This window comes from Triturus cristatus, chromosome 11, assembly GCF_964204655.1.
Source record: "Triturus cristatus chromosome 11, aTriCri1.1, whole genome shotgun sequence".
Classification (NCBI taxonomy): Eukaryota; Metazoa; Chordata; class Amphibia; order Caudata; family Salamandridae; genus Triturus; species Triturus cristatus.
The window spans coordinates 1,100,699,025-1,100,723,158 of record NC_140594.1 but is presented as its reverse complement, the minus strand read 5'-3'; the positions used below and the strand labels follow the sequence as shown (position 1 = coordinate 1,100,723,158).

The following is a 24,134-nucleotide window of genomic DNA, read 5'->3' as shown; positions in this document are numbered from 1 at the left end:
GGTGGCTTAAAGTTATCTGAACTATAGGCGATGCCTCCACAGGTAACTTAGCTTATTTCTCTCTGGGTCCCTTTTCTGGTTTCTCATTGGGCACAATTCTACTATATTGACGACCTTCTCTCTATTAACTTCGGATCAAGTCCAGAGTTAATTCAGCAAAATGAAATTTGGCTCCCCCTGGATCCCTGCCCTCCAAATATCATGCATTTAGCACCTGAAATCACTTCAATTCATGTTATGGACATTCTTAGCATGATGTTCAGCACCAGCTATTTCCCTAAAGAGTGAAAAAAAGCCTCCATCTTTTCCCTTCTGAAGAAGCCTACCTTAAATGCCACAGACCCTAACAACTATCGATCAACCTTGTGTCTTCCCTTCCCAGCAAAAATAGTAGAGAATGCCATCAATTCTGGACTGATGTCGTTCATCAACAATAAAGCCCTGGGGGATGCCAACTCATTTGAAACATTTATTAAAGATATGGTGGTGCCCATGGCCCCCATGCAGCCCCGGGGAGCGCCACCTCCCCAGGGCTCAAATACATTAATATAGGGGGTTTGTCTCAGACCCCGACTCCAGGGACCACCCCCTCTCTGGGGCATCCACAATGCAGGGGGGGTGTGCGGCCCCCTTTGTGGAGCTATTTATGGCCCTAGGGACCAATCACCCTAGGTACGATGGCTCCTGCTACCTCCCAAGATGCCCATCCTTGGGAGGTAGCTGTTTGCAAAAGCAAACATAAGTCCGCTTTCTGCAAGCCTGAGCTGTCAAACATCTCCAGCTTGCAGAAGGCGGAGTTTTCATCTGTTTCCGTGCATGCAAATATGCATGCAGGGAAACAGATGAAATAATTTGCTCTGACAAACAGGGAGCTTACTTTCAGCAGCCCCCTGTCTGTCAGAGCAATGCGGCTCCTGCAGAAGGCGTGGAGATGGCTAGAACCAGTCCCATTGCACCTTGAGGGCACCTGGGGGATGAGGTTCCTGGGGCCTAAATAAGCCTAGAGAGGAAGGCCTCGCAGCCCCCCTCATCTAATAATGTTTTCTTTTTTTAAACGCTGGGCCCCTTTGTGATGTAATATGTGACGCCAAAAGCAGTGCATTGTGGGGCGTTAGTTATAGTTAGCTCAGGTTTCTAAAAATGCTGAATTGTCTGGTTTTGTACGATATATATATATGGAGGAATAAATATATCATAAGCACCTAATCTGGGTCTGTGTCCGTCACTAGTTTCCTGCAATTTTGGATTCTCGCTGGAAAGAAGTTATATATATATAGATTCACTGAAAAAACCATAGGTTTCACACACGTTATAGTTAGGAATTAGCATTTAAAAAACCTTGCAAATTCACTGAAAAAACCATAGGTTTCACACATGTTATAGTTAGCGGAAATTTTACTGATAAAAAACCAATGAAATTCCCCCGTTATAGTTAGTGCAGGCAACTATAACTCACGCGACCGCAATCCTCTGCTGATGCTAATACTGTATTTAGACACTTATTTGCCCATGTCTTCTTCCATACATTTTTAGCTATACATATATTACAAATATTTTTTTTTTCATAAAGACACATATGTCATCAGCAGAAGATTGCGGTCGCGTGAGTTATAGTTGCCTGCACTAACTATAACGGGGGAATTTCATTGGTTTTTTATCAGTAAAATTTCCGCTAACTATAACATGTGTGAAACCTATGGTTTTTTCAGTGAATTTGCAAGGTTTTTTTTTTTTTTTTTTTTTGAAACCGTTTATTGCACAATGAAAAAGTTACAGGCATGGGCCTACAACCATCCGGCCGGCCGCTAGAGTAGCAAAAGGCATATAGCATACATACAGCGAGAGTCTCTTGGCGGAGCAGATTGGCAAATCAGGTGACATCAATAGCGTAGGCCACATAACTCCTAGCCCACAATACGGTTTCTTTTTATCAAACAGAACAACACAAAAAACCACACCCGCAAGGCAACCCGCGATCCAAGTGACAGTACGTGCTCCGTAGATGGGGGATCCTAACCAGCAGCAGAACTCTGAAGAGGGGAATGGGAGTATAGCAGGGACCGGGGAGCCACGTGCCCACGGCTGAGGGAGGGGGTCGGCTAAGGAGATGGGGCTGGCGAGGCTGCCGGTAGCAGTGGCGGCTCACAAATACCCCCACGGTAAGCGTTCCAGGGGCTCCAGATTTTCACCCACGCCCCAGGCTTACCCCTCGCCACATACACTACTTTTTCACGAAACATACACCAATCCATATGTTCTTTCCAGGCCAACACCGCCGGGGGCCTCTGGGATCCCCACAATTGGGCAATGTCACGCTTCGCTATCATGTATCCCAGAGTCACCCACCGCGTCTGCGGGACCGAATAATCATTTGGTTCCCACACATTCAGCAAGCATCTCCTCGCTTCAGGCAGCAGTGCGACACGCGTAACCACACGCAAAACCTCATGCACACCACGCCAGAATCGCTCCACTTTCGGGCACTCCCACAGTATATGCATGAAAGTTGTCAAAGCACCACAGCCGCGCTTACACAATCCGTCAGCAGCAAAGCCCATACGTAGAAGCCTCAGCCCCGTGACGTAAACCCGGTGAAGGATCTTAAGCTGGACGAAGCGAAGGCGAGCCGGGATGGCCACCTCCTTCGGAGAGGCCACCGCGGAGATCCAGTCCTCGTCGTCCAGCTCCAGCCCATCGGCAACCCAGGCCTCGCGGAGGCCAGTCAGCAGGCACGATCTGTCATTGATCAGTTTTTTATATATAAGGGAGATCGTGCTGTCTGGTACATGGCCATCCAGCACCCTGTCCTCTAGGGGGGAAGACTCCGGAATGGACGCAACATCCGGGAAGACGGAGGCCAGCGCGTGGCGGACTTGTAAGTATCGAAAGTACTCACTGCCGTGCAGCTGAAACTCCGTCTGCAGCGTCTCAAAAGTCTTGAAGCCCCCCCTCGTCCAGAGATCTCCCACCGTGCTGATTCCGATCGTGTCCCACTTCTCGAAGCCCTTCGATGTCCACAGGGAGCCCAACCTCTCAGACGCATACAGCGGTGATGCCCGGGTCAAACGGTCCTTCCACCCCATAGCTGCATTAGCCGCGTGCCATACACGCACCATGACACGCGTCGGTCCCGTCAGACGGGAGTCGGGCGTGCCAGAGTAGAGCGCTCGATTATAATCGCCACCGGGCAGGAGCATCTTGTCCATTTCAAATGCCGGGTTCAAGGCGGGCCCGTAAAGGCCATGATTGATTGCAGCTAGCTGGGAGGCCCAGTAATACCGTTTAATGTCCGGGAGGGCGACCCCCCCATCATACCACGGGAGCGTCAATTTGGCCAGAGCAATACGCGGCCTCCCGTCCCAGAACAGGCGCCGCTGCAGGCCCTCCACCTCGCGGAAGTAGCGCGCTGGGACCAAGTCCATAGTGTTCTGGAGGGCGTACAGGAAGCGCGGCAAGGACATCATCTTAAACAAGGCCGCTCGGCCAAGTGGCGAGAGCGGAAGACGCCGCCAACGGGCGACATCCTCTCGCAAGCGCTGGAGGGGGGGCAAAAAGTTCCGCTCGTAGCGGGCCTCCGGGTCCAGAGTGATATATATACCCAGGTACCGGAACCCCTGGGAGGCAATCTGGATCGGGCAGTCACGCGGTAGGGCCGGAGCCTCCCCGGAAAGCACATATACACAGGATTTCGCCCAGTTGATGACAAGGCCTGAGTTACGCCCGAAGGAGCGCAAAACATCAACCAGGACAATCAGCGATTTGCGCGGGGAGGCGAGATACAAAAGGATATCATCGGTGTAGAGGGACACGCGGTCCTCATACTCAGGGGTCCAGCGGAGACCACGGATAGAAGGGTGCCACCGTAGCCACTCCGCCAAGGGCTCCAAGGCCAGTGCAAACAGGAGCGGCGACAAGGGGCAACCCTGACGCGTGCCCCGCCCCAGCTCGAATGGGGCCGAGACTCGCCCATTCACCACCACCTGCGCCAATGGGCCCGAATACAACAATTTGACCCAGCTAATGAACCCCGGGCCAAATCCGAATTTCGCCAGCATCGCCCAGATGTATGGCCATTCAAGCGTGTCAAACGCCATGGTGGCGTCTAAGGATGCCAAGATGGCCGGCTCCCGCACAAACGGAACACGCGCGAGCACCCCGTGCAAGCGTCGGAGATTAAGAGCCGTGTTGCGATGGGGTATAAATCCAGATTGGTCTTGGTGGACCAAGTCGCCCACCACACCGACCAACCGGTTGGCCAACACCTTGGCGAGGATTTTGGGTTCCGCGTTCAAGAGCGAAATTGGCCTGTAGGATGTGACCCGCTCACGGGGTCTCCCCTCCTTGTGTATCACCACGATCGTGGCCAGACGCTGGTCCGGCGGGAGGGAACCCTGCGAGTGGGCCGCCAGGAACATCGCGCGCAGGTGGGGCGCTAGTACATCCGGGCGCAGCTTGTAAAGCTCGATGGGGAGACCATTAGGGCCCATGGCCTTGCCGGACGCGACCGAGCGAATAGCCAGGGCAATTTCGTCCGAGGTGGGAGGAGCGTCCAGCGAATCCCTGTTCTCCACCGAAAGGGAGGGCAGCGCTATGTCCCGAAGCAGGGAATGGGAATCTTCCTCCGAGCAGGGGGAAACCGGGGAGTACACCTCGCGGAAGTAATCCGCGAAGCAGGAGACAATGGCTTCCGGCTCGGTGACACGCGCACCATCCATCCTCTCAATCAAAGGAACCACACGACTCGCTCTCTCCCTCTTATCCAACCACGCAATCAATTTACCCGCCTTATCGCCCACATCATACAATCGTCCCTGTTGCTCTCTACTGAGGCCCCTGGCCGCCTCCGTGACGAGGGCCCTATAGGCCGCCTGCTTGAGGTGCAAAACATGCAACTTGGCATCCGTTACCCCGCTCCCCAGGTCACCCTCCAGTTCCACAATCTCGGCCTCCACCCGGGTCACCTCCTCCCGCTCACGCCCCCGGGCATGGGAGATAAAGGAGAGGGCCTCCCCTCTGAGGACTACCTTAAAGGCCTCCCACAGGGAGATGGCCGAAGGGACAGACCCCACATTCTCGTCAAAATATCGCTGTAAGGATTTGATCAAGTCGGCACGAATGGTGGGGTCTCGCAAGTACCATGCATTGATTGGGGCCACCCTGCCCTCCCCCCTCGGGAAGACATCAAAATGTAACAGTAATGGGGAGTGATCCGAAATACCCCGCGCCAGATGGCACACCTCTCCTACCCTCCCAGCGTGGGCCGCCGGGACCAGGATGTAGTCAAGTCGCGAAAGGCTACCATGGGCACCCGAGTGGAAGGTGTACTGCAGCTGCGTAGGGTGTTTTAGTCGCCAGCAATCCACCAGGCCCAGTGTGTCTAAAAGGCCGGACAGCCACGCCTGTGCCCGGGGGAGGTCCCTAGGGGGGTGACGATCCATAGAACCAGAAACTACCGCATTGAAGTCCCCCCCAACCACCAGCAGGCCACCCGGGAGGTCCAGGAGGAGGCGCCCCAGGTCCGCAAATGTAGTAGCTTGTAGCCCAGGCGGGACGTACACTGACATGAAAACAAACACTCTACCCTCCATTCTACCCACCAGGACAGTGTAGCGTCCCCTCTCGTCATGGCGCACCTCATCAATCTCCAGCGGGAGCAAGTTCTTGATCATGATACCCACCCCCCGCGACCCCGAAGTGAAGCCCGAGTGGGCCACCAAACGATAGCCTCGCCGATTCATGGCATGGAAGGAGTTACCTATAAGGTGTGTCTCCTGCAAGAAGACAACATCTGGCGATATACGTTTCAGGAACTGCAGGACCACACCACGCTTAATCCGATCCCCCAGGCCGTTAACATTCCAGGACAACACAGCCAAGTCCCTACCCCCCATCATACGTAGAAGCAATCAGTCGTCCCCCACAGAGCATTTCGAGAACAGCAATACAATAAAGGGTTTGCCTTGTGGTGCGAACAAACAACACACCCCCCCCGCCCCCCCATCCCAACAGAACTACCCCCTCCCTGCACCCCTGCATGAGCCCAGTCAGCCCCCCCAAAGTGCAGTGTGCCTGTCTCCCCATAGAGAAAGACTAACTAGTACCCCAGAGGAGGAGGGAAGCCCCCAACAGACCCCGCGCGACCTCCATAGGAGGGGAACATACACGATCGAGAAATGGTAAAGAAGTATTGTCCCGAGCAGGGTCTATTATTCACCCCTTAATTCTGATCCGGCAGGCCCTCTCCACCGCCCGCACCCCCCCCACCCCCCCGGCCCCGATCATCAGGCAGAGTGTCCAACCAGTCCCCAGCCGCCTCGGGTCGATCAAAGAAGTGTGTGCGACCTTCCACCTCCACCCTTAGCTTAGCTGGAAAGAGCATTGAGTACTTTAGGTTCAGGTCCCGCAGGCGACGTTTAATACCGAGAAAACTCAGTCTCTGCTTTTGGACCGCCGGAGTAAAGTCCGGGTAAAAACGCACATCCATGTTGTCACGCTTGACCGGTCCCTGTTGCCTGGAGGTCTGCAGGATAGCGTCCCTGTCCCGAAAGTTAAAAACCCGGGCAATGAGAGGCCGCGGCGGGGCACCGGCCTTCGGCCTACCCCCAGGGACCCGGTGAGCACGCTCCACCGCAAAAAGCTTACTCAGGCCCCGGGGCTGCAAATGGGTAAGGATGAGATCTTCCACAAAAAGGTCGGCGGTCTCCGCCTCTCGTCCCTCCGGCACCCCCACAATACGAACATTATTCCTCCTGGCACGACCCTCGGAATCCTCCAGTCGCCGGTCCATCAGGGCGCTCGCCTGGCCAAGCCGGCGCACCTCCTTTTGGAGGGCCGCCACATCTGTCTCGAGGCCCGTTGTGGTGTGGGTCAGGGAATCGACCCGGTCATTCGTCTTAGACAGGTCGGCCCTCACCAGGCTCACATCCACAAGGACCGAGTCTATTTTTTGCGCTAGGGTGTCGAAGCGCTGGTCCACCGAGGCCTTCATCTCCGCGATGGCGCCCATGACGTCCCGGAGGGTCAGGTCCACCGGCTGGGCAGGCGTCTCCGTCGGGCCCGCCGGGGACGTGCGCGATGTCTCCGGAGATCCCTTCTGGAGAGTGTAGCGGTCCATACTGTTGGATTGGTGCGCCGGGCCACGGCGGGTCGTCTTCACCTTCGCCCGGTCGCCATCTTGTTTGGTGGACATGCTCGCTCTCCCACCGTCGTGCCAATCTCCTCAAAAGGGCCGATAAACCCGTTCACGGGGTCCGGGGGGGGGAGGGCGGCCACCGCACCGCAGGATGATCCACAGCTGGCGGGCCAGCCGGGCACCTGGACAAGACCACACCACCGCACCCCGCTCTGCGACCCTACCTCGCTGGAGGCGAGGAGGGTGCAAAAGTGAAAGTGAAAGCGCGGGGTACGCGAGTTCGCCCAGCCGTGCCCGCCGCTGTTGTTCACTTTGTCCCCGGATCGCCCCACTACTCCAATCCGGGGGGCCGGCGCGGGGAAGGCCGCAACCTTCGATCGGCGCTCCCGCCGGTGTTCGGGGTCCGATTCGAACACGGAAAACGGGTGGCGCCTCAGCTCGGGTTCACCGACATAGTCCCCTCAAAAAGGACAGGATATAGCCAGGATTAATTCAGGAGGTCGCGGAGGTCCTCGGGAGCCTCGCACCTACGCGGCCATCTTGGTTGCGCGCTAGGCTCCTCCTCCTGCAAGGTTTTTTAAATGCTAATTCCTAACTATAACGTGTGTGAAACCTATGGTTTTTTCAGTGAATTTGTACGGTTTTTTAAATGCTAAGTTACTTTACGCCATTCGTGGCGTGCGCGCCCACTTAACGCAGTTCGTTCCGTGCGCGCACGGTGCGCTTCGCGCACCGTGCGCGCACAGTGAGCACGCGGTGCGCTTCGCGCACCGCGCGCCCACTTTACGCAGTTAGTGCCGTGCACGCACGGTGGGCACGCGGTGCGCTACGCACACCGCGTGCCCACGTTACGCTAGATGGGCCATGTACGCACGATGCGCTTCGCGCACCGTGCGCACATGGAGGACATATGATGCACTTCGTTTTGAAAGGTAATATTTTAATTTTTCGTATATGTTATAAGCCATGCTCAAATTTGCACACGGGGAGGAGGAGAGTGTGGATAATTTTTTTTTTTATTAATTTTTTTTTTAATATGTTAGTTTAACTCATATCTTATAAGCCATGCACAATTGGTGCCCTTCAGGCCCCAATTGCGCACGGGGTGTGGAGAGTGTGGATACATTTATTTTCTTTATAATTTTTTACCGTACGCGTACGGTAAGCGTAATCGGCGAAATTAGCGAAAAAATAAAAATTCCGTTTTTGGCCTTGGGGGATCTTTGGGGACTCCCTCAACATTGCTATATGTGTTGGAGCTGTCTAAACAGCCCCTTTACATGTTTTTGTGCTTTATATTTTAAACATCACTCTCAGTGCGAGAGAGAAAATGGCGGACGCCGCTTCCTGGTTTCGGCCGATTCGAATGTTTACTAAGATCTAAGAGCCAATCAGAATCGCGCTCGCGCACGCCACCGTACGCGTACGGTAAGCGTACCGTAAGCGCACCGTAAGCTGGCTCAGATATATATATTGATTTAAAGGCTATTTTCTCAGAATCTACTGAACAGATTTACACCAAACCTACAAAAGGCACTTCCTTGACCTGAGGACTACCTCTCTGCCAAATTTCTAGTAATTCTGTTCAGCCGTTCGGGCTGCAGCCCTGTCTAAAGGTCCTATGGAAAAATGCATGGGAAAAACGCGTTTTGGGACCCCCTTTTATCTCAGCCCCCGCTTGACGAATCCCCCCGAGACTTTCAGGGTAGGAGCGGAGCGTAACGCCCCACCTATTTTGAAAAATTCGCGAGGATTCGTCGACCGGCGCCAAAGTTATTCCAAATAGAATGTTGCTGATTTCCTATGGAAACGTGGTCCTAACTATAACTACCTACTGGCGACCGCCAGTAGGTAATATAGATATATATCTATATACACACACACACACGTATAGGGGATTATTTTACCTTAATTAAATTGACCTTGCGTGGTAAAGGCATGCATGGTAAACATTCAGCATTGTAAAGGCATGCATGGTAAAGGTATAGTCATATAACGCCAGCAAGAGCATGCAGTACGCCATTGTAAGCAGTAGGACATAGTTCAGCAGGGTGAAGTAAAAATTATTCTGCTAAGTGTTTGAATGTTTGTTAAACGACCCTGCTCCCCTCCACCCAGTGACTAAGAAAACACCACACACATAAACACAAACATGTACACATTCAAACTTGCTGACACAAACACCACATACAGAACCAGGCATGTTCTCTACATGCACAAACATACATGCATTTGCAGTCACCAACACACACACCCATCTTGCCTCTAATCCGATTCTCATCGCTCTCTCTCTTGCAGGGGGGGATCCATTGTCCTGACTTCATCTGTAGCTGCCTATACATTTGTTCCAGTAAGTATGTTTAATTATTTATTAACTAAGGTGGCATAATGGTAAATAATTTCACGTAATTTTGTAAAATGCGAATGCTTCATTGCATTAATTTTTGATGCGAGGACACATTGAAACAAACGCACTGTGTTTACGTTAAGTATTTACTACAAATGTCACCATTCACTGTTATGGTGTATTACACCATTCAATTTTACGAAGGCCTAATATATACTGAGCCACACTGAAAAAACAGTGGCAGAGCAAACCGGCTTGGTACTGGCTCTTGGCTTTTTGGCTTTGCCAATTCTTTTTCCTAAAATAGTTTTTGTATGTAGACATGTGATACTGTGGTGGCTGGTACCAGAATTGGGGGATTGCTTGCTAATATAAAAAATAAAAAAAATAAAAAAAACTATTTTTCACTTTTATTCATCTTATAAGTGATAATTGTCATGGAAACTCGAGATCAACCCATCAAGGTAGATGTAACTCTCCTTCCAAAAGCTGATTACATTTGCAGTCACACTGAATGCACAGCTAACAGTGATTATTGAGCATTCCTCACAAAGGTGGAGGGAAATTAATTTTGGATGATTGGGTACCTTCCACAGGGTTATGCTGTGGAAGATGACCAATTGCAACACGATAATCCACTGAAAACGACAGAACAAGCAGGGACCATGTACCTATCCTCGAAATGAGTTTCCATCAGCAAAAGATGGCAGGGGCATGTATTCAATCCCCTTCCTCATTCTGAAGAACAGCACACTGAGATTAATACTTGACTTGATACTCGCTCACAGATAAATCAAAAAAGTGCCTTGCAAGATGACTACTCTGCACAAGGTTGTCCCAATGTAGGAGTAACAGCAATTCTGAAACACATTGGACTTGTTGTATGCATATATTTCTATATACCTATGCATAAAGCCCCTACCCAAAGTGTGTTGTTCACAGAACATGGCAACCATTACTCATACAAAGAACTCCTATTTGGCATAAAGTCAGCACCAAGACTAATTACAAAATGTCTAGTTGTGGTAATACCTCTGGGTTGCAAGTGTATTTATTCATGTCTACTCTTCCCTGGATTACTGGCTGGTAAAGTGGAGGTTCGGAAATGTCATACCTACACACAATAGACACTCTTTTTGCTACACAAACTAGGGGTTACTGTTAATTTATCATTGTTAACTTGTTTATACTGTCAAAATATATCTATTCAGGCCAGTCCCATTACATATTCTGAGCTTGTTGTTTGAGAAATTATCATTGATAGTTTGTCATTTTGTAGGCTTGTCTGGATGTATAAAAACAGTAACAGGCCTATAGATTTATAAGGTTCCAACTGACCCAGTGGGTTTGCACTCCTTGGTTTTAAGGTATTTTAGTGGGCAATTATCAGATGCCGCATGATTACACAGTGTTGAAGGGTGGCTCAGTGTCCCTTTTGGTAGTGAAGAGCATGCATTGCTAAAGAAGGTGACATTCAAAATCATACAGACTTCAGCCCAGGTTTGGCAAGATATAAAACATTGCTGTGATATCCTGAAAATTGCAGTGGGAACTCCTCTATGCATAGCTGGAATTGGCAGAACAATTCAGAGATTTGAGTTTAAAAGACTGGGAAACGTTAGTTGTTTGCCAGTTTCCAGTTTGTTCATCAAGATACACTGAAATCATCTGAAAGGTTACAAGCAGAATTCTTTATTTCCCAAATAAGCTTTTTATCCATATCCCCAATTATGATTTTACACATTTTATGGATATCAGCCTAACCAATGAAGAAGTAAAAGTGAAATGGGTTCAAATGAGCCCTCCCAGTATAAGTAATTCTTTGTTTAATATATATATATATACATACATACATACATACATGCATACATACATATACATACATACATACATACATACATATATATATATATATATTCACTTAAAAAACCATAGGTTTTACACATGTTATAGTTAGCTGGACATTTCACTCGTAAAAAACCTATGAAATTCCCCCGTTATAGTTACTGTAGGCAACTATAACTCACGCGACCGCAATCCTCTGCTGATGACGTCAGATATTACTTCACTGTATTTAGACACTTATTTACCCATGTCTTCTTCCATTATTCTTTAGCTATACATATATTACAAATATTTATTTTTCATAAAGACACATATGTCATCAGTGATGTAATATCTGACGTCATCAGCAGAGGATTGCGGTCGCGTGAGTTATAGTTGCCTACAGTAACTATAATGGGGGAATTTTTATTTTTTTTAAAAATCGCGAGGTGCGCTTCGCGCACCCTGCGTGCACTGTTGGCGCACGGAGCGCTTCGCGCACCGAGCATCCACAATTCGCAGTGCGTGCCGTGCGCACGCGGTGCGTGCACCTCGCGATTTAAAAAAAAATAAATGTTTTTTTCTCCCTTGGGGGACCTTCTGTGACCCCCTGACCAAGGCTAGGGGGTCAGGAACTGTCCACTCTGCCCCCTTTTCACGTTCTCCTCCTTTTTTTTCACCCCCTCAGACTGCGAGAGACAAAATGGCGGCCGACACTTCCTGGTTTCGACCGATTCGAATGTTTACCGACATCTAACAACCAATCAGAATTGCGCTCGCGCACAGCAAGGGTGCGCGCACAGTGCGCGCACGGTGCGCGCGTATAGATATTGATATGCTTTTAAATGCTATTTTCTCAGGAAATACTGAACAGATTGACACCAGACCTGCAAAAGGCACTTCCTTGACCTTATGGCTACCTCTCTGCCAAATTTCACGTAATTCTGTTCAGCCGTTCGGGCTGTAGCTGCGTCTAAAGGTCCTATGGAAAAATGCATGGGGAAAACGCATTTTGGGACCCCACCTTTTTCTCGGCCCCCGCTTGACGAATCACCCCGAGACTTTCAGGGTAGGAGCTGAGCGGAGCGCCCCATTAGTTTTGAAAATTTCGCGAGGATTCGTCAACCGGCGCCAAAGTTATTCAAAATAGAATTTTGAGATTTCCTATGGAAACTAGGTTGTAACTATAACTATCTACTGGCGACCACCAGTAGATAATATATATATATATATTCACTGAGAAAACCATAGGTTTCACACATGTTATAGTTAGCTAGACATTTCACTCGTAAAAAACCATTGAAATTCCCCAGTTATAGTTAGTTCAGCTAACTATAACTCGCGCGAATTTGTACAGTTTTTTAAAAGGTAAGTTATGTATTAATTTTTTTTTTTTCATTTTTTTCACCGTGCGCACACCGTGAAATTTTTTATTTTTCTTTAAATCGCGAGGTGCGCGCACCCTGCGCGCACGGTGCGCTTCGCGCACTGTGGGCGCACGGTGCGCTTCGCGCCCCGAGCACCCACGGTTCGCAGTGCGTGCCGTGCGCGCGCGGTGCGCGCACCTCGTGATTTTTCCCCCCAAAAAAATGTTTTTTTCTCCCTTGGGGGTCCTTCTGTGACCCCCTGACCAAGGCTAGGGGGTCAGGAACTGTCCACTCTGCCCCCTTTTCACGTTCTCCTCCTTTTTTTTCACCCACTCAGACTGCGAGAGACAAAATGGCGGCCGACACTTCCTGGTTTCGACCGATTCTAATGTTTACCGACATCTAACAACCAATCAGAATTGCGCTCGCGCACGGCAAGGGTGCGCGCACAGTGCACGCACGGTGCACGCGTATAGATATTGATATGCTTTTAAATGCTATTTTCTCAGGAAATACTGAACAGATTTAAACCAGACCTGCAAAAGGCACTTCCTTGACCTTATGGCTACCTCTCTGCCAAATTTCACGTAATTCTGTTCAGCCGTTCGGGCTGTAGCTGCGTCTAAAGGTCCTATGGAAAAATGCATGGGGAAAACGCGTTTTGGGACCCCACCTTTTTCTCGGCCCCTGCTTGACGAATCACCCCGAGACTTTCAGGGTAGGAGCTGAGCGGAGCGCCCCATTAGTTTTGAAAATTTCGCGAGGATTCATCAACCGGCGCCAAAGTTATTCAAAATAGAATTTTGAGATTTCCTATGGAAACTAGGTTGTAACTATAACTATCTACTGGCGACCGCCAGTAGATAATATATATATATATATATATATATATATATATATATATATATATATATATATATATATATATATATATATATATATATATTCACTGAGAAAACCATAGGTTTCACACATGTTATAGTTAGCTGGACATTTCACTCGTAAAACGCCCCTGAAACCTATGGTTTTTTCAGTGAATTTCTAAGGTTTTTTAAATGCTAATTGCTAACAATACACTGCTTGAAACCTATGTTTTTTTCTGTGAATTTCAAAGGTTTTTTAAATGCTAATTTCTAACTATGTGACATTATCAGCAGTGGATTGCGGTTGCGCGAGTTATAGTTAGCTGAACTAACTATAACGGGGGAATTTCAATGGTTTTTTACGAGTGAAATGTCCAGCTAACTATAACATGTGTGAATCCTATGGTTTTTTCAGTGAATTTGCAAGGTTTTTTTAAATGCTAATTCCTAACTATAACGTGTGTGAAACCTATGGTCTTTTCAGTGAATTTGCAAGGTTTTTAAAATGCTAATTCCTAAGTGTGAAACCTATATCTTCCATAAACTTATAAACAGTTTTTTTAAAAAAAGTTTTTCACGGTGCACGCACCGTCTCCGTGTGCGCATGCGTGCGTGTTCCGTGTGCGCATGCGTACGTGCTCCGTGTGCGCATGAGTACGTGCTCCGTGTGCGCATGCGTACGTGCTCCATGTGCGCATGCATGCGTGCTCCGTGCGTGCTCTGTACGCGCATGCGCGCGTGCTCCATGCGCGCATGCGCGCATGCGCGCGTGCTCCGTGCGCTCATGGTGCGTGCACGGCAAGTCATGTGATTACGAAACAACACTTTTCATTGGTTCAAAGTAGTTTCAGTTCCAGAATCTTCCAACACCACACCCACTCCCCTCATTAATACTTCTTATTTCCTGGGAGAAGGAGCTGAACTGCTTTTCCTGCACCTGGAAATGGCAGAACAGGAGACTTCTTCAGGGAGTGAGGAGGAGACCTTTTGTGCCCCCAAGGCAGAGGAAACAAAAGGACTCATTTATTTGGCAATTTTTTACTTTTCCAGAGGGTCAGAAGAAGATGAATTCTTCTAAAGTCACCTGCACTGTTTGTGGAGTGGTCTTATCTAGAGGAGACCCTAAAAAAAAATACTCCTTTAGTATTTACTCCATGATAAGGCACTTTAAAGCAATGCATCCTGTGGCTTATGCTCGGGCTGCAAGAGACAACCCTCCAGCAGCTCAGCCGAGCACATCATCTGCAGCCGCAGCTCAGCCGAGCACATCATCTGCAGCCGCAGCTTCACCTGCTTCTAGACCTCTGGATATGCACCCTCTGTTCCAGAAGGTGCATATACGGTGCAATGTGTGCAATGCTGTTCTCTGTTATGGTGAGAGCAGCATTAACCTAATAGAAAACAAGATACAGCAGCACACATGCTCCACCCCCTAATTTTTTTCCTTTTTTTTTTTTTGTTCCTGGTGAACAGTTTTTCATTTTTTCTTTTTTTTTGCTGCATTTTTTTTTCTTTTGCTGCTCGACAAAAAACAACAGTTCTTTTCAGAACTCACTTCACTTCTCCAAGAAGAGCTATATTCCTAATATACCACCGTGAGCGCACCGAGCGCGCACCCCGTGATTTAAAAAAAATAAAATAATGCTTTTTTCACCCTTCGGGGTCCTTCAGGGACCCCCTGACAATGGCTAGGGGGTCAGGAACTCTCTACCCTGCCCCCTTTTCACGTTCTCCACCTTTCTGTTTCACTGTCACACACAAAATGGCGGCCGACACTTCCTGATTTCGACCGATTCGAATGTTGACTGACATGAATTCACCAATCAGAATTACGCTCGCGCACGGCATGGTGCGCGCACGGTGCGTGCACGGTGCGTGCATGGTACGCGCACGGTGCGCGCTTATAGATATTTATGTGTTTTTAACTGCAAGTTTCTCAGGAACTACTGAACAGATTGACACCATATATGCAAAAGGCACATGCCTGACCTGAGAACTACCTCTTTGCCAAATTTCAAGTAATTCTGTTCAGCCATTCGGGCTGTACCTTCGACTAAAGGTCCTATGGGAAAATGCATGGGGAAAATGCGTTTTGGGACCCCCCTTTTTTCTCAGCCCCCACTTGACGAATCATCCCGAGACTTTGAGGATAGGAGCTGAGTGGAGCGCCCCATTAGTTTTGAAAATTTCGCGAGGATTCGTCAACCGGCGCCAAAGTTATTCAAAATAGAATTTTCAGATTTCCTATGGAAACTCGGTCCTAACTATAACGATCTACTGGCGACCGCCAGTAGATTATATATATATATATATATATATATATATATATATATATATATATAGATATGTCCCCTTTACAGCAGGACTTGGGGGAATGTGCATTGAAATGTCAAGAGACTGATCATTTATCTGAGATTATTAGGCTACTCATATTATTAATCCATAGATCATAAAAAAGCATTCTTAATAAGGCTGCAATGCTTTTTTAGGATTGTCTGTCTTTATTAATCACCTGTCTGTCAATTTCAATGAGGCACATTGGGATTGTTCATTGTGCACCAGATGCTGAGTAGAAGATGCTCATATTATCACATGAGCGCTGTCCAAATCTGGGCAAATATTTGTTGAGAATCTTTAATTTATTAATCTCATCCGCTTGAAAAAAATCAACTATCATACTTTGGCATTAATGTTAGGTATCTCCATAGTAAGAGAGACCTTCAACCTTTTACCCTTGTTGGTGTGTCTATAAGATGTCCTGTTGTTTGGACAAAATACGCAGGCTTTGACTCTGTTCACTACCGGCTGGGCTCTTATCTTATTGAGGACATGACCCACGGCTGCTGAGGACGCCACGTTGTTTTCAGAGGAAACGCTGTTTTAACTCCAAACCTACCACATTCGGGACTGCGAGGACCAGGGTGCCTTGCGTACTACAAACCTGCTGCACCTGGTTCCTCTTCCCGACTCCTCCCCCGCCAGCTTCTTCACGCCTCACGGCCCCCGCTTCGCGGGAGCCACTCGCAGGCTTTGACTCTGTTCACTACCGGCTGGGCTCTTATCTTATTGAGGACATGACCCACGGCTGCTGAGGACGCCACGTTGTTTTCAGAGGAAACGCTGTTTTAACTCCAAACCTACCACATTCAGGACTGCGAGGACCAGGGTGCCTTGCGTACTACTAACCTGCTGCACCTGGTTCCTCTTCCCGACTCCTCCCTCCGTCTATTTAACCCACACGTAGTCTCGCGTAAGCGGGACGCGTGCGGGGCGTAGACCGGGTCGAAGCCCGGGCAAAGGGCGGGCCAGTCTGAGCCCGTCCGAGTACGGTAGAGGACGGGACGGGGCGCTACTCTTCGCTTTTTGGTTTCGTGGGACCTCACTTTGTGCATTTCGCTATTGAAGGATCTCCTTAGAGTGGATCCTTCTTGTTACTGTGTGAAAGGCCGCTAGGCACCTTGTGTGTGTCTGCTTGTCCACATCATATTATTACTGGCAATGGCTACTGCAGGCTCGGGGAAGGGGAGGAAGTCTCTCACTGGGTCAGGAGTGGCTGGTACATTGGATAATTTTATCATTAGGGCCACCTCTGTCCTTCAGAGGGAAATTGAGCTAACGGAAAAAAGGCTCTCGCTTGATCAAGAGTTTACTAAACGGTCCTCTTTGGGCACTATTGCTTTAGCGAAGTCACCTTTAATTCATTGTTTTGCCAATCCAGCCCGAGCCCCTAATTTCCATTCTGGCAGGGCTGAAGGTAACCTATCTATAGTTGCAAGTTCCAATGCCCGCAGTTCGTTTGGGCATGGTGACTCTATTGGTCAAGATCCCTCCATACCCGTAACCAATGTTGGAACAACTAGATCTGGTTTGCCAATTCGTATAGAGGAATCTAATGGCAAAATGACAGATCGGGTTGTTAGACGCAAGCGGGGAGGCACAGTTTTGCCCAATAAAAGATCGAAAATTCAAAAACGGGCAAAACTAGGAAGTTCAGATTCTGCAGTGAACACAGACCCTGACCACCTAGTGACACAAAGTACTGAGTGCACAACGGGTATGGAAATCGGAGGAGAATTTTGGATCAAAATGGAACAGTTACTCACTGCGACTTGCCTCCCTATGTGTAACAGACTTGATTCAATTGAAAAAAGACTTTCTAATTTTGAATTAATGTTTGCTGCTTTGCCGGGGGTTAATGAGACAAGTGATGGGGAGGGTCCTAACGTTGATTCTGTTTTACTTATTGCAGATTCAGTAGGGTCAAATGGCAATGCTCCCAAACCAACTAACACACCGATAGATTTAATAGACCAACCCACCTTGCAGCGGGATAGATCAGGAATCACTGCCCAAATAGCATCAAATGGCCCAACTCCATTGGCTTTATCAGGGAAGACAAGGAGTAAGGTGAAACATGTAATTGTTAATCCTCCAGTAGAGTTGAGGAATTTTGACTCCCCTCATTACATCCCCAGCCAACCAAATCCAGAGACTTTAGCCACACCTAAGTTACCTTGTTTGGACCTGCCTCCTGAATCAGCTCCATATGTGGTGGTCCTAGTGGGGGTTCCTACTTTAAATCATGGACTAAGGGAGGACTTTGGTAAACTTAAAAATAAGTGTATGCATTGGTTGAATTGCAACAAACCCCTTCCCAACCAGTGTAGGAGTGAAATACTGTTTGCAAGACGGTTAGATTGGGTAGGACCTAGAACTAAGGACATACAGGGTTACTGCATTGTAATTAATTTTAGAGATCCAAGAACAGTTAGATATATCTGCACTATGCAGTCACGTAGCTTTGGTAGTCCTGAACCAACTATAAAAGCTCTTCCACTCACTTATTTTTATTCGGGTCCCTCTTTCCATGGGTGTGAAGCCCCTCGAGGGGGATGGACGGATGGTTTGGGAAAGACACAGGATGGTCTTTCTCTCGATCCACCCAATGGAATTCAAGTCCACAACCAATTTTGCCCGCCCCTACTTGAAACATTCCATCATAACAACAGATACAGTGTTTTGGACCAGGTGGATTGACGTTTGGGTCCCAGTGTCGTTACCACCTTGACCGGAGACCAGAAAGGGCCACATAACATCAAGGTTGGTCCTAAGGATAGGGGGAATAATCTCTCACAGTTTGTGCCATCTGATCCACTGTCCAGTCCAAATGTCAAAGAAAATCTACCATTGAAATATTCCAGTGTACCACTGGAAGAACCACCTGCATTGACACTGTTGGGTGGGATGGAGTTTGAACATGACCAGGAAAGTTTGGGTAGGATAACCATTTCCCCCAGTGACCTGTCTACCAAAGGAGAGCCTAAGATAGATATCAACCTGCTTTCCTGGAATGTAGCAGGCTTAAAGAATAAATTGATTTGTGAAGAGTGGGGCAATTTTATAGACACCTTCGACATTTGTTTAATGCAAGAGACATGGGCTCTGGAAAATTACCAACGGGCTGGTTTTGTTTCTTATAACATTCTTGCACTATCAAGTGGTAGGGGGAGACCCTCAGGAGGCCTTAGCACCTGGGTGGCTATCCACCTGGGTGTCACAGCAAGGCAATTCCAAACGGGCTCAGATGATATCCAATGTGTTCTACTTGATCTGCCTGGAAACAAACACTTAGCTCTCTTGAATGTCTATTCTAGACCCTCACCGAGTGGCCGGGAATCCAAGGTCATACTACATTTGAATGATTATATCTTGACTTTGAACCCTGAATTTTCTGTGATAGTGGGTGGCGATTTTAATTGCCAATATGAGCCACTAAGCCTGTTGGATTTGGAAGACCCAACGGCGGAAGACGCACAATGGAATATCCCTGAGCCCTTGATTCCTATGGTCAAAGCTTGGACCCCACTAGTGTTACAAATCCTCGCTCTCACTCTTTCTTTATCCTTGAGGGCTTGTAACGGCAGATTTAAATCTGACTGCCCTGGACAAGCCACCTTTAACAGAGTGGGACAAACGTCGATTTTAGATTACATCCTCATTGAAATAAGATCCTGGGACAAGGTACTTGATTTTAGGGTGATAGTTCGAGATGATAGTGATCATAACGCTCTTACTATGAAACTAAAATCAGGAAGTTGGGGATTCACAAGTTATGATATTGTGGCGTCTATACCACCCCAACCCCTAATTCTGCATAATAATAGACGCAGAGTTAGGTGGCCCTGTATCTTTGCCTGCCCGAACAAAATGGCAGAAACTTACAGACTGGCACTGCCCTGTCTTAATGATATGGCTGAAGCAGCATTTAACTGCATCTCTAGCGAGAGAAAATCCAGGCCTGTTAAAATCCATAGCCAGTTAGTAACTCAACTCTTGGATGTCTTCTCTCCGGTTGGGACTAGGAGGGTCCACTCGGCTAATAGACAAATGTGGTATACTCCCGAGTGCAGGAAATCAAAGAGCGAACTGATCCTGGCAATTAAAGCCAAGGATAAAACCAGGACCAAATTATTACGGGCAAAATACAAGCAAATGATCCAAAGGGCAAGAAAGTCGTGGGAAGATGACAAGTGGGAGGAGCTAAGACTAGCTCTGCAGAATAAAGACTTTAAAGTCTTTTGGGCCATTGTTAGTAATGGTAGGAAAGAACCTGAGACTACTACTTGTTCTAACATAGCCCCTGCAGCCTGGAAAGATCACTTTGGGGGTTTATACTCAGATATAATCTGTAATACACCCTCTTTAACTGCCTCCCCTCCTAACATAGATTGCCGAGCCGAGGATATCCCGACGATCACGATCAAGGAGGTTGAAAATGCCATTCATATGCTCATACCCAACAAAGCGCCGGGTCTGCACAAAATTTTTAGGTCGGAACCTAAGGTATGGGCACCGTATCTGTGGGTTTTGTTTAACTCCATCTTGCTTGGCGCAGAACCCCCAGAAACCTGGCGAGGTGCTGAGATTGTGCCAATACATAAAAAGGCTGTGCAATGCAGCCCTCGAATTATAGGCCGATTAGTTTAATTGACACGACTCAAAAGTTATTTGGGCGCATAGTCCTGGATAGATTGCAGATGTGGGAGGCAGAAAACAATATTTTAAGTACCCTACAGGCGGGCTTCAGAAAGGGTATTTCAACTCTTGATCAGATCTTCCGACTCCAGGTTTTATATTGGAAGACTGTGAGTGTGGAGGGTGGCAGTCTCTACCTCATTTTTGTCGACCTAAGATCAGCATTTGACCTGGTTCCGCGTGAAAACCTGTGGGGAGTTCTTCAGGCACTCAATGTCCCAACCTATCTTTTGAATGTCCTAAGAAGCCTCCACACGGGTAATTTCGCACAGGTCAGATGCGGGAAATATGGAGAGCTATCTGAACGCTTTCCTGTCAATCGAGGAGTCCGCCAAGGATGTGTGTTAGCGCCTACGCTGTTCTGCTTATACATCAATGGGCTTATAAAACACCTCGAAGGCATAAAGGATACTGACATCCCTAGACTAGCCTCGGGTAAGGTACCAGCTCTAATGTTTGCTGATGATACCCTGTTGTTGTCTCGTGCCCCCATGGGAATCCAGCGTATTTTAGATGGTTTTGTAGACTTCTGCGGGGAAAGGGGTCTTGAGATTAATTTATCAAAAACGAAATTTATGATCCTTAATCCTCCCAAACATACACGCCGGAATCCAGCACTGAATGGTATTCCCCTCGAGCGGGTAAAGACGTTTGGATACCTGGGGATCACACTTCAAGAAGACCTAGGATGGGGGGGGGCAAGTTGCTAATTCCACTTTAAAGTTGACCCAAATCACAGGAGGAATGGCTAGATTGTTCAAAGGATCGGTCTTTAAGCCAGCTGCACCAGTAATAGAAATTTTTAAATCACAAGCAAGAGCTGCTACTACTTATGGAGCAGAACTTTGGGGCCACTCTAAAACCGATAGTTTATCAAGGATTGAAAATTCCTTTATAAGGAACTTGCTGAGTCTACCATCTAGCACCTCGCTGGTTCCTATCAGGTTTGACTTGGGATTGTTCCCTATGGAAGAGGTGGTGGCCTTGCGGCCTGTGTCCTACTGGAAGAGACTCTGGTCTAACCCGGACCTGGAATCCTACAGAGATGAGTTTATGGGGGTTTGGCCTATAATTAAAAATAAGAACATCCCTTGGTTAATGTATGTCAGGGACACTTGTGTTAAGATTGGCTTTCCAGATCTATGGGGTACTCCGGAAATCTCATGCTTGGCTGTTTCCAAAGCCAATCTGGTAGAACAGTTTAGATACTTTCACCTTTTGCGCTTGCATACGAACCCAGATGTTGGTAGGTTGACCGCCCAGTTTCTCCAGATCAAACCGAATTACGGGAGGGAGGTATTTTTAGATCTGATCTTCCCCCCTGTTGCTAGGAAGCTGTATCTTCAGCTGAGAATGGGCAGTCTACCGCTTAGGTCCTTTACCTCAAGATGGGACCCTAACAAAAACACTACGTGCCCTGCCTGTGGTTATAAAATGGAGGATGAAAATCATGTTTTCTTTTTTTGCCCAATGTATTGTCTGCAAAGAAAACGCTGGGTAAAACCCATCTGCAGAAACCTTGGTTTTAGAGAGTGCGATAAAGCTCTGCGAGTTTTGAAATATGACACCCATCCCCCAATTGTTTTTGCAGTTTCACATTTTTTTAAATGCTATGTGGTTGAAACGTAGGAAATTCTGCACAAACTATTAATTATCTGGTTTAAGCTTAATTTTAACTTTTCTTTTGATTTCGGCAGTTTTTATATTTGTGACTTGATCTTGATGTGTTCTTTTTTTTTATCTCTTTCATTATTAACTCTGTTTGTAAAAATGTTGCCACTTTTATGGCCCTAGTGGCCGAAATAAAGTTTATGATGATGATGATATTACAATATTATGTCAAAAATATTGGGACAGAAAAATATCGTGGATAGGAGTATCAAAGGTAAAAATATCAGGCCTCATTCATGAGGTTTTGATATAAGGCAGTGCCGCAAGGAATCTTGCGGCACTGCTCTACGTCAAAACAAAAGTGCGAGAATGTATCGTATCTATGAGATACGGTGCAATCAAATCCTTTTCCCCTGCGCTGGTGAACAATGGGCTGCCATGTGCCAATGCAGATATCCTTGCACCAGGGTGCAAGGGTGCCTGCGTTGTGGGGCTGATTGATTTTATGCAGGAAGGGACACCTTCCTGCACAAAATCAATTAATTCAGGTGTTTTCCTCATTTTATGCATGCTGCAGAACGCAGCACACTTAGAAAAAGGAAAAAACAAGGAGAAATGAAAAAAATTCTCCTTGTTGTGCCTCCCTAACGCCCCCCTAGGGGGGCAATAGATTTTGCGCATTCCCAGGTTTATGATTTCTCGTAAGTCTGGGACTGCTTCAGATTCCATGGGCTGTTGCAAGGGCCCTTAGTCCTGCTGCTTGTAAGTAACCAAGTGTTACTAATTATCCGGATGTTCAGGATGTTAATCATTCAAACAGTTCCACAATCATGACAAGTTTGGTTTACTCCTGATAATGTTGGAGCTATAGTCATGATAAGCAATCAAGGCCTCAGTCGCCATGAATTCCAATTCAGTGTCTCACTTCATTTTATTATATGGGTGCATAGTAATATTCCTTCAAATGGTTAACATCCTGACCACGGTGGTCCACATGCCAATACCAGAGGACTGCCCACCATATTTAAAATGCCCTTTCATGATGGGGATCTCTGTGTCTTCAGTATATCCGCCTCACTAGTGGATGTACTGAAGTAAAAGGCGAGCTGAGACTATAATTATTTTGCCAACTCAGTATAAGTTTTTCTGAAGCATATTCCCTAACAGACAAGGAGTTAAATAGGACAGGGATGCAATCACTATGACCTGGTGTTCATGTGGTGGAAGGAATGCCAGGTTGATGGTGTACAACAGCAGGGGCACATGCTAATTATGCTGGAAAAAAACCTAACGGTTCCAGAAGCAGCAGCTCTTTCTTAATGGGTGGTGGGGAGATGTGGGGGGTGGGTTTAAATAACAAAAACAAAAAAAAGCACCTACCCACAAATGCTATCTCGGGGTTCTTCTGCTCTGGTCGGACTCTGATTCCCCAGGGGCTGGTGCACACTGCCAGGCGCCTAGACGTCAATCACCGTGCTACTCTCATACTGGAAATATAGCATGAGAGAACAGAGCTGTGATTGGCCTGAGTGGGCTTGTTTAATACTCGCTCAGATCCTTGAGCCTGTGCCTCTACTCCACCCGGCTTACACAACACAGCTCCGGTGGAGAAAGATCAAAGTGCGCATGACGGTTTGGTCGACCTTAGACATCCCGCCAAACCATCATGTGCACCTATAGTGTGCACTACTCCTCCCCCTGCTCTTGTCATGGCACACCCATACTTGGCTTGCTGGCTCAGGCATGGAAAGTAAAATAATTCTATTAAAACCATTTTATTGTTATTTTATTTTTCCCTCCCTCAGCTGGCTCTCAGCATGGGGCGACGCTCCTCCGCCATATCGGAGGAGCCGCGTTGAATGGTTCCCAATGCTCAATGAGGAGAGAGAGCCCCAAGGTCGACAGTGCAGGAGCTTCGCCACTTTATGGATGGGTTTGGACCTTCTAAACTTTAA

The 24,134-nt window shown here is 47.7% G+C and overlaps 1 protein-coding gene across 2 annotated transcripts in view; it reads left to right on the top strand.

Moving 5' to 3' along the window:
* LOC146786069 (dehydrogenase/reductase SDR family member 4-like) overlaps positions 1–24,134 on the top strand; it is a 128,532-nt gene that overhangs the window by 73,469 nt on the left and 30,929 nt on the right. For both annotated transcript variants that reach the window (XM_085633959.1, XM_085633960.1), the window contains exon 6: positions 9,431–9,482. In XM_085633959.1, coding sequence (XP_085490085.1) covers positions 9,431–9,482 — 52 coding nt within the window. The remainder of the gene's footprint in view (positions 1–9,430; positions 9,483–24,134) is intronic.